This window comes from Octodon degus, unplaced genomic scaffold (assembly GCF_000260255.1).
Source record: "Octodon degus isolate 3935 unplaced genomic scaffold, OctDeg1.0 scaffold00165, whole genome shotgun sequence".
NCBI lineage: Eukaryota > Metazoa > Chordata > Mammalia > Rodentia > Octodontidae > Octodon > Octodon degus.
The window spans coordinates 595,215-605,666 of NW_004524741.1; the positions used below are offsets into that span (position 1 = coordinate 595,215).

General features: G+C 40.7%; 1 protein-coding gene across 1 annotated transcript in view; it reads left to right on the forward strand.

Moving 5' to 3' along the window:
• The window catches only part of Chmp4c (charged multivesicular body protein 4C), a 37,354-nt gene extending 27,628 nt beyond the window's left edge, over positions 1-9,726 (forward strand). The window contains exons 3-5 of the mRNA XM_004643100.2: positions 2,466-2,580; positions 5,336-5,477; positions 5,661-9,726. Of these exons, the coding sequence (XP_004643157.1) occupies positions 2,466-2,580; positions 5,336-5,477; positions 5,661-5,725 (322 nt within the window). The 3' untranslated portion in view covers positions 5,726-9,726. The remainder of the gene's footprint in view (positions 1-2,465; positions 2,581-5,335; positions 5,478-5,660) is intronic.
• The last annotated feature ends 726 nt before the right edge of the window (positions 9,727-10,452 follow it).

The window sequence follows — 10,452 nt, forward strand, 5'->3', positions numbered from 1 at the left end:
CTCTGAGTTTTTTCTTTCTTCCTCTTTTGAATTTCTTATAACTTCTTTGCTATTTTTTTAAACAAATTTTACACCATTATATCTGGTAATGTGAACAACTAATTTGAAGATAGCATCGTGTAATACAGCAACCATTGTTGAATTCCTGTTGCTTTGTTTAGAGAAAACTTGTATTGTTTGTAATGCTGTTTTGTTTTTCTATCACTATTTTGTATTCTTTAAAAAAGAAAAGCCAAAAAGAGAGAAGACAGAGAGAATGAAGTTGAATCTTTGAGCTAGCTCAGAGTCTCAGCCTTTTCACTGTTAACCAAGTTCCCAAGTGGTTCTGGTTGACCCCATGTTTGAGAACCATTGATGCAGAAAAGTAGTCCTCAGGGTCAACTTCCACAGATCAGGGATCCAACTGTATGGCTTACATTCCCAGCTGTCTAGCTCATTATCTGTTGGTCAAATTCCTTTGCCTCTCTGTGATTTAGCTTCCTTATATGCTAACTGGTGATAATAAAGGTGCTCATTTTGTGTGGTTGCTGTGAAGTTTCATGAAATAGTGGATAAAATGAACTGAGCAGAGTTGCTGGCACAACATCTTCACTCAGTCTTCCATGTCTGTCATGACGGTGGGATTGGAGGAAATCTGCTTTACTTTTGCTCTGGAAAATAGCTGCCTGGGAACTGAGCCTTTCTTGATACTGGACACGCTACTGGGATCCAGATCATGACTGCATAAAAGCAGGGAGTGACTGATGTAGACCAGTTTCCATAGTATGGGAAAAGAGGAAAAAGAGAAGACAGGAAGGTGAAGATAACCTTACTGATGTTTTTTTTGCCTTGATAATTCATTAATATCAGCCACCACTTTGGAAGCTTTAGAAAGAGCATTTGATCATTGTCAGACTCAAGATCCTTACAGCTTGCTGCTATAAGCTGGGGCTTGAACCACATCATGGTGCTAGCCTTTCTTTCTAGGTAGCTTACCATCCTTGTATGTCTGTGCTCCTGCGGAGGAAAATTCACTCCCAGCTCCAGACTTTAACCATGTGTTTCTCATATTCCTTTCAATTAATACAATCATTTTACATGTAATAATAAAGATTGGAGGCCCAGGGTGGTAGCAGAGTGGTGAAAATATTCTTTTTGATTACTATATAAAAACATATCAATGTGTGCAGCTTTTTGGGTAAAGTCTGAGAAACTCAAAAGAAGATTAATTCCACTGGGACCCATACGTTCAGTGTTTGGGTTACTTAGTAATAAGGGAAATTGTCACTTTTCTTGAATCCAGTGAGTCTGGCTTCCTTTCAGAACTGGTGGAATGATTTAGAGATAAAGTGTTATAGAAAAAGCACAGCAAGTCTGTTTAGACACCAGCAAGCTTCAGGGGGCAGGATCCAGAGTAACTCAGATGACTAGTCTTTCTTGTGGCTGCTTAGACCTCTTTGCTGGGGCTGTTGATTCTTCTGAAGGCTTAGGGGGTCTGCTCTCTTTAGTAACCTCCCTGGGCATCACACTGCTGTGGGGACCCTCAGGAAGCCAGGATCTCAGGTTATTCCGAGTTACTATAGAAATAGATCTCTAGTTCCAGAGCTTAACATCTCCAAAGGGCTGCTTTCAGAGCGGTTACTGAAAGCCGTGGTACTTGTCTTGGTCATGGTGGTCCTTGGTGTTCTGTGGTGCCATTTTCCCCAGGGGAATTACATAGCAGCACATTTAAGTTTTACGTACGTCCTGCCAAATATTCAAAATGGTTCTGTAAATATCATTAGTTATAAAATAATTTGATTTCTAGTAACTGCCAGCAATAATGGCTACTCAGTTAATATTTAATATGGTATCTCTGGGTGTGGTAGTGAACATCTGTAATCCAGCACTTGAGAGGCTGAGGCAGGAGGAGTGCTGTGAGTTTGAGTCCAGCCTGGGTTACATAATGAGTTCAAAGCAAGTCAACCTGAGCTGCCTGGACAGCCTGTCTTTAAAAAAATGTGAATCGGGTCAGCCAAATAGCTCAGTGGGTTAAATCACCTGCAAGCAGGTACAGGAGTTCCGGGGTTGGATCCCCGGGCCTGCCATGCTGGCCCTGTCCCCAGGGTGCTCTGAGATGGCAACTGAGATTGGGCATGGTGGTGCGTGCCTGCAATCCCATCTCTTGGAAGGCTGTAAATAGGCAGATCTCTACGAGTCCGATGTAGTAGTGAGACCCTGAACACCCCGTAGATCCTTCCGTAAAATACAAGAAAAAGATAAAATGAAATGAAATAAAATAAAATAAAAAATAAAAAAGTGAATCTACAGGATTATTAATTTTTTAAATGCAAATTATTTTTAAAGTGATTGAGTATTATCACCTTGGTTTTTTTTATATACTAAGAAAATAATTGTTTATGTTGACTCGTTTTCCATGTGTTTTTTTTAAATTCACTATTATAAGCTAAAATTCTAAAATATTTCAACAAAATATTCCTTCCCAGGGATCTGAACAAAATTGATGATTTGATGCAAGACATCACAGAGCAACAGGATATTGCCCAAGAAATCTCAGAAGCGTTTTCTCAACGGGTTGGATTTGGCGATAGTTTTGATGAGGTGGGTCGCAGAATAGGAACAATGTGGTAGCCACAAAGCGTCGCTTCCTGTAACATAGAGTTGTCAGTTTCCCTTGTTACTTATGAATAAATGGCAGTGGTTGGAAATGTGCTTCTCTTAGGAGGGAAATGAAATGTTAGTAGCTCTGATTTAAAGGGAAGATTAATATACTTTGGCAAATAGCCTCCTAATTAAGTTTTCAGCTATTAAGGGAAAAACAGCATGTGATTATATAAAGCTAGTGACTTAATGGTTGGTGCCTAAATAACCCCATTACAAGGAATCACATGCTAGCACATCTGGGCAAACAAAGCAGGCTGTGTCCGTCTGCAAAGCACAGACGTACCGTGCTCTGTAGCTATAAAATTAGAGGTTAGGCTGCCTCTGTTTATGACTCAGGCTGTGAAACAGAACAAATGTGCAGTGGCATTATTAACACACACATTCCATTTAGATTAATCAAGTCCAATAATGCACTCTGTAATTATAATGATGGTGTCTACACTGTGAATTTCAATTGTTCTACTCAAAGCTCGCACAAGTAGCACTAGGACACATTTAGAAGCATTTCCCAGTTTTGGAGTAGCACAGTGAAGAATCCATTTTATTAAAAATGATACATCTAGCAAGTAGGTAGGGGTCCCGTGGAATCCTAGAAAATGAGAACTTACTGTTTACAACTTTTAGAAATGAATTGGAGGCTGGGCATGGTGGTGCATGCCTATGTTCCCAGCACTTGGGCAGCTGAAGCAGGAGGGTGGTTGAGAGTTCAAGGCCAGCCTGGTTTACAAAGTGAATTCAAGACTAGCCTGAACTTCATTGTGAAACCCTGTCCCCAAAAGACAAAAAATAAAATCATAAACATGGACTGGTGTTTAGCAAAATATGGCTTGTAATGCAAATCATTCCATAGTGACAGATGACAATGGTTTTCACCGGTTTAAAAATCTAGAGAACAAAAATATAGAGGACCGTGTGACAGGGGAAGTTTTCTGACCTATGAAGTATGAAAAGTTACTGTCTGACCATTCCTAGAAAAAGTTTGCCAGCCCTTGGTGTACACAACCCAGCATCTAAAGAGTGCACTGTCAGAGGGCAGACAGGGTCTGTGCTGATGGGCACATTCTACAGTTAGTAAAAGCGCGAACACGTCCCTTTACTTTTCTGACCCTTACTTTTCTCATTTATAAAGTGAAGCTATCGGATCATTGGATTATCTTCAATACTTCTCAAGTTCCACAACTCTTTTATGGTGATCAAATAAGCGCTTGAGGAGTGATAGAGGAGCTGACTATTCTTTGGCCATATTAGCAAAGAAAGCATCATTCTCTCCCTGGTGCTGTTGATAAGTGTCAGGCACTACTGGCAATTCTGGGTGGGCATTCAACATAGCATACCTCATTCTGCCATTAATGTGGTTTCTATACTTTTTCCTAATTGTTTTAGAGCAGAAATAGAGCATCAGAAATTTATTCTCCTTTTTATTTATATAACCCATGGAAAATCCTAAAATACATCCTTATTCTTAATATGCTATTTCACTGAGACCTTCTCGTGTAGTTGATTAAATAGAAGTCAGATAATCAGCATGCTGCAGAGTTGAGACTCACCGATTTGGTTAATGAGTTGCATGTCTTCTCTCTTGCTCCACAGTGTTGTAATTCTCCCTTCAATGTCCTTGTTTGTATGCCCTTATCCTAAATTCAGGTTTTAGCTCCTTGAATGTAGAGAGTGTTAATTCAACTCCTCTCCCCTAGTTAAAAACTTTCCCAGGATGAAGGTCTTAATAAATTTGTTATGAGTGAATAAATAGTTTTCTTGGTAGAATATGTGTTTATTCATTTCCCAGTATGACATTTATCAGTAGGACAAGCGCAGAAATGCCTGATGACAAGTTTAGTTTTGACTCCCAGCCTCCTTCTGATGAGAGTTGGTCTCCATCCATAGGATCTACCTCAGGTCATCTCATACCTGGCGCAAGGTGACCTACATCCTGAAGGTCTTAAATTAGTATTGCCTTCCTGCATTTTGGGGGCAAAGAATCTTTTATTTATTTATTTGTTTATTTTGAATGTACTTTGTACGGGGTCTCATTAGTGATCTTCCTGTTTTCAGTCTCCCAAGCTCTGAGATTACAGGCCTGCACCACCACGCCCGGTCTCAGGGGCCAGCACGACCAAAGAATCATTTTAGCATAAACTAAACTGACCAGGATAATTGTTAAAAGGAATAATCATTATATCTGTACCGAGCTGAAGTTTTATTACCCCAAATGCATGCATGATTTATATTGACTTTGATGATTTGACGAAGGAGCCAAAGTACCTTTGATTCTTTTTGTTTTCTGTGCAGTATATTTGTCTTTTCAGTAGCGTTAGCCCAAATAAAAATATTTATTTTCTTTAATTAAAGTTTCACAGATTCTTAACAGGAGAAGAGAACATATTGGAAAAGCGACAGGCAAGGTGTAATTTCCCCAGAAACTGAAGCGATTATATATTCAACCAGCACAAATTACTTGAATGGCTGTTTGTTGAAGTATTATAAGATTAACTACAACAAATTTGCACAACCCCAAATATTCATTTTTTAATCATTGCTCAGTGTTGCAAAAAAGATTTAGTTTCAAAATAAATATTCCATTCCACTGGGTTCTCACATATCAATTGGGAGGCAGATGTTCATGTTATTGTGTTTAAGGGAACCGACTTCTTGAAACGTTAACTCTCTAATTCTCCCTTTCTCCTGTGCTCAGGATGAGCTGCTGGCAGAACTTGAAGAACTGGAGCAGGAGGAATTAAATAAGAAGATGACAAATATCCGGCTCCCGGCTGGGCCTTCCTCTTCTCTGCCCGCACAGCCGGATAGAAAGCCCAGCGCGCTCCGCTCTCGCGCAGGTCTGTTCCGCGAACCACTCTACGAGCTCTCCTCGTTTGCTCAAGTAATAGCTGGGCTCGCCCCGTGAAGTGCTCTGTGTATTGTTTTGTGAATTAACACATCTTTATACATAATTCATCCTGTTTTCTATGCTGGGAATTGAATCATTCCAGCTACTAATTTTTATCATTTTTATATTCCAGCACCTTCCAGAAAGACAGAAGAGGAAGCTGAGTTCAGTGAACTGGCACTTTGGACTTCTTGTTAAACTGAAGTGGAATTTTTGGACATATATGAATGAACTGTATACATACGACGATTTTTTTTTTTTTGTTTTTGTTTTTTTTGCTAAGTTTGGAAGTTAATGAAGACTCTTCTATATTTATACATGACAAGTAATTGTTTAAAGTTCATAATTCCACATGGAGAGATGAGTCTATGCGGACGCAGAATCAAGCACAGCAGGGCTTCTCAGGGTGCCGTAGAGGACCCCGCCACGTGGGTGGGGTGGAGGCTGTGTGCGTCTGCTTGGTCGCTAATATAGTCCCCGATTGGGCCTGCAGTTCATACTTCTTACTGTTTTTCTTGGAAGAAAACGGAATTCTACAGATATAGCAGAAATACAACAGTGAAAAGTTGTTTAAGGATACATCTAGGAAAGCTGGGGAAAATTTCCTTACTATGGAGCTGCAAGTTTCCTGGGTCTATCCATATCAATGATAAGTAGAAATACGCAGTATCTCTTTTGGGGGAGACCTTTTCCCCCAAGTCTTGCATAAGTCTATACACAAATAGTTTCACTTGAATTTTGTAACTTAAAACCTCGAGGGAGCTTTAATTGACATTTATTATGCCAATTAGGCTTGGAATGGGACAATGGATGCATTTTCCAAAATGTCTGAGAGCACTCACAGCTTAGAGTGCTGAGAAGGATCTCTTGGGTATAATTTAGCCACTTAGGGATCTCCATTAACGCTACCAGCCCATTACACTGCCATTACGGCTTCAGTGTGGTAACGTGGGAGTGCTAGTTCATTCTGTTTTGTGCTGTTTAGCAGGTTTTTTTTTTTTTTTAACACTTTACAGCATATACTTTGTAAATATATAAAACATTGGCATTTAAAACACGTGTCTTAATATTTTGGCCATATTTATTTTAAAATCAAAATAAATTCTACAATTATGTATTACCTGTAATACACCATAGAGCATACAGTGGCAAATAGCATTGCAGAAAATGCTTTGGTGTTCCCTGCATTTGCTCAGCAATATGGCAAGATAGAGAGAATGCTCATCTAAAGGCAAGAAGCCCTGGCTTCAGGCCCTGCTGTGCCACAGGCATGTGTCTCAAGCCTTCTGAGCTTCTGCTTCTATTTACTGGGGAATCTGAGAGCTGGCCTCTGCCATCCCTAGCAGTTCCTTTCTTTTCTAGGTGTTCAGCAATTTTCCTCCCCTTCAGGCCCAAGAGACCAAATCTTCTGTATTCAAGTCCTTGTTAAAATGTTCTTTGTTTGGGGAAATTTTTCTTCTTTCCTAGACTAAATTAGATCTTCCTGCTATATGCTTTCATGGCCCTCTGCTCTTTTCTATCGCTTATGATTTATATTACCTGAACAATCACTTAATTATTGTTTTTCCCAGTTGGACTGTGCTAGGCACGAGGGCAGAGACTGTATATCTTTTAGTTCAATAGTCCATGCCTGGCGCTCTGCACCGTTTCTCATACACAGCAGGAATTCAATCAATAATTATTAAATGAACAGCAATTGCGTTTTTATATCTTTTGGCACAATAGCATAACAGGGACTAGATTTACCTTCTGCCCTTAAACAACTAGAAAACTGGGCAAAGTATAGCAAACAAGGTTCTGACATGGGGAAACAGCCAACACTGGCAGTGATTCCTACCAGGAGGGGATCTGGTGCCCTGGTTCACTGCCTTCCTAGGGTGGGGACTCATCCAGGGCCTGTGGCCTTGAGCTGTGCTCTGAATGTTTGCTGCCCCCCATAGGGCATCATCTTAGCCTACTGCCCAGCACAATGGTGGTAGGAGATGGAGCCTTTAGGGGAGGCGACCAAGTCATGAGGGCAGGACTGCAGGGATGGGACTAACAGTCTCATAAAATAGGCCCAAGGGAGCCTCTTATCACCTTTAGTGACGTGAGAGCACAGGGAAAAGGTGCTCCCCATGTCTGCTGGTGCTTGACCATGGGCTTCTGGGGCCTTCCAGAGTCTGGCTCTGAGGCTTCCTCATGGCGGGTCCTACAGATTAAGACTGGGGACGTGTACAGAAAGGCTCTGGAGGTGAGCAGAGGGGTCCTGCCAAGTCTTTGGCTGAAAACTGGCTTCTGTATTTTGTGAGGGAACTCATGAGGCTGAGAAGAACTGCTGGGAAGATGCAGGCAGATGGGTTGCAGAGCTCCCACTCAGCCAGGAACCACTGTTCCTACTGGGCAGAGCGGAAAGATTTCCTCTTTGGGGCACAGGTGGAAGTCCCAGAGGGGTGTGGCATCTGCAGTGGTGGCAACTTGTATGTAGGCTGGAGGCTACTCTGAGTCCACCTTAAAGTAAACTTCAAAATGATCAGATGATTCCAAGGGACTGAACAGCATCCTGGAAAACCAACAACCACAAACAAACAAACCCCTTCTCAGGGTTTATAGGAACATAAAAACTATCAACAATAATAAAGTAATTCAGGGGCCAGGGAGATGGCTCAGTAGAATAAGCCCTTCCTTGGCAAGCGCAAGGGTCTGAGTTCAATCCCTGGTTCCTCCAAAAAACAAAAACAAAACAAAACAAAAAAACCCAAAGTAATTCAAACAAAGCTCAGGTGCACAATATTACAAAGTTTCTCAAGTCCAGTATTTATCAGGAAAATTCAGTCCTGAAAACTATAGGGAAATATAACACTAACCAAGAGAAACATTTAGTAAGAAGACGCTCAGAAATGACACAGATAATAAAGACAAAGATGTTAATATAACATATAAATATTCTCCATATGTTGACTAAAATAAATATAATGAACATATTCCATTACTTTAAGAAAGGAAAAGAGTGTAAATATAGACTCACAGGGGTAGTATTAAGAGCAGATTTGACACTGCTAAAAAAGATGTGTGCACTTGAGAACATTGTAAAAGAAGCCACCCTAAGTGTACCCCAGAAAGAAAGACCAGGAAAAGGAAAACCACTGGAGAAGAAGAACACAAGGAGAGAGCTCAGGACCATATGAAGCCTCCTGGCTTGTAGGGGGGATCCGGCAGGGTGGAGGAGGGCTTGGTGGTGAGTTAGAGAGAGGACCTTGGGGGAGGGGAACAGGAGAGAAAAAACATTCTTGAAGAAGTAATGGTCGGATATTTTCCAAATTTGATGAACACTATAGAGCTACAGTTTAATGAGAGTCAACACACTGGCCTATTTTCTGCTGCCAAAGCAGGATATCCCAGCGTGGGTCATTTATAAAGAATTTCACTTGGCTTCTGGCTCTAGAGCCTGGGAAGTCCGGAGCACAGGGTGGCACTTGGTGTCCTTAGTGTGAGCCTTCTGCTGTCTCTGAGCATGGTGGAGGGCTTTGCTGTGTTGCAGAGCAAGTGTTCCCATTTGGGTTTCTTACTAGAAGGCCACACAGCCCGTAATGGGGAACCCATTCTTGGGACCTCATTGATTCATGTCTCAGAGATCCCTCCTCCGAATACTGTTAGTGTCAATTTGAGGGGTTAGGTTCCTGCCCAGGAGTGCACCAGGGGGGTATGTCCAAGCAATCTGCATACTTCAAGTCCAAATCCTTGTCTCCCCCAGTGGCAAGGCAGCATGTTTAGAATGTCAGAGACCCCAAGTGGGAGCGCAGGGATGTCTGAAGTTTTCCTCTAACCCCGAGCGAACACATGCCTGGGAAGTTCACGAGCTGCATGAATTGGACACTGGGACTGTGGCTCATACCACAGAGGAAATGCATTTTAATTGTATTGAATTTTGGCTATGTTAAATTTAAAAACTGGTACTCAATTTATCAAAAATACCGAGTATGTTTGAACAAGCTGAGTATGCAAATCAATTGTTTCAAGTGTAAAAGTTATGAACTCTATAGATTGACCATGTGTTTTGGGTGCAAACTGGCATCTGATTTGAGATATGTTCTAAGCATGAAACACACTTTGGCTTTCAAAGGCTTTGTATATATAAAGAATGTAAAATACCACAATTAATTTTATACGATTACATGTTGAAATATTGGATGAATGGGGTTAAATTGTGCTAAATATAATTATTGAATTATATTGTTGAAATTTATTTCATCTATTTCTAAACATATGAACTAAGAAATTTAAAATTACATATGGGGTTCTTGTACATTTCTACAAGCTAGTTCTGGGTAAGAACAACTTCCTACTATCAGTAAGCATGAAGATAATATATGAACTGCAGGATAAAAATGCCAAAAGCATTTAAAATAAAAGTTCTATTTTTGTTGGAGGTGATATTTTACCCTAAAAAGAAACAAAAATATTTTGAGACAAATCATAATATGGCCCCTCTGCTGACCAGAAGCATGATAAGTAGAGAAACAGTTGTAAAGGTACACCATTCTTAAATTGCAGAATATTGAAAAGAACAAAGGCATTGGATGTCTAAGTCTCTCCTGCAAAGAGTCCTTAGTGCAGAGCGTTACGTAACATGAGATGTTTGCTGGAAATTATTTCTACAGGGTCACTGGACCCGTTGTGGTGGGTCTCGGTGTCCCCATCCTGGGTAGTTTGTGAGTGCCAGGTAATGCTATATGAGGTGCTTGCCAAAATACCAGCTAGGTTGTCTTGGCTTTTGTAAGAAACATATTCAAGGTAGCATCAGAGACAAAATTAGATTTATTGGAAGTGATCTGAATCGTGATCAGAACAGGAAGCAATGCATAAAAAGCAAAGTTAAGGAAGGTTACAAAACAGAAGAGCAGCAGACAGATTGAAGAAAGTTGTTTTTCAGAGCAGCCAACTGT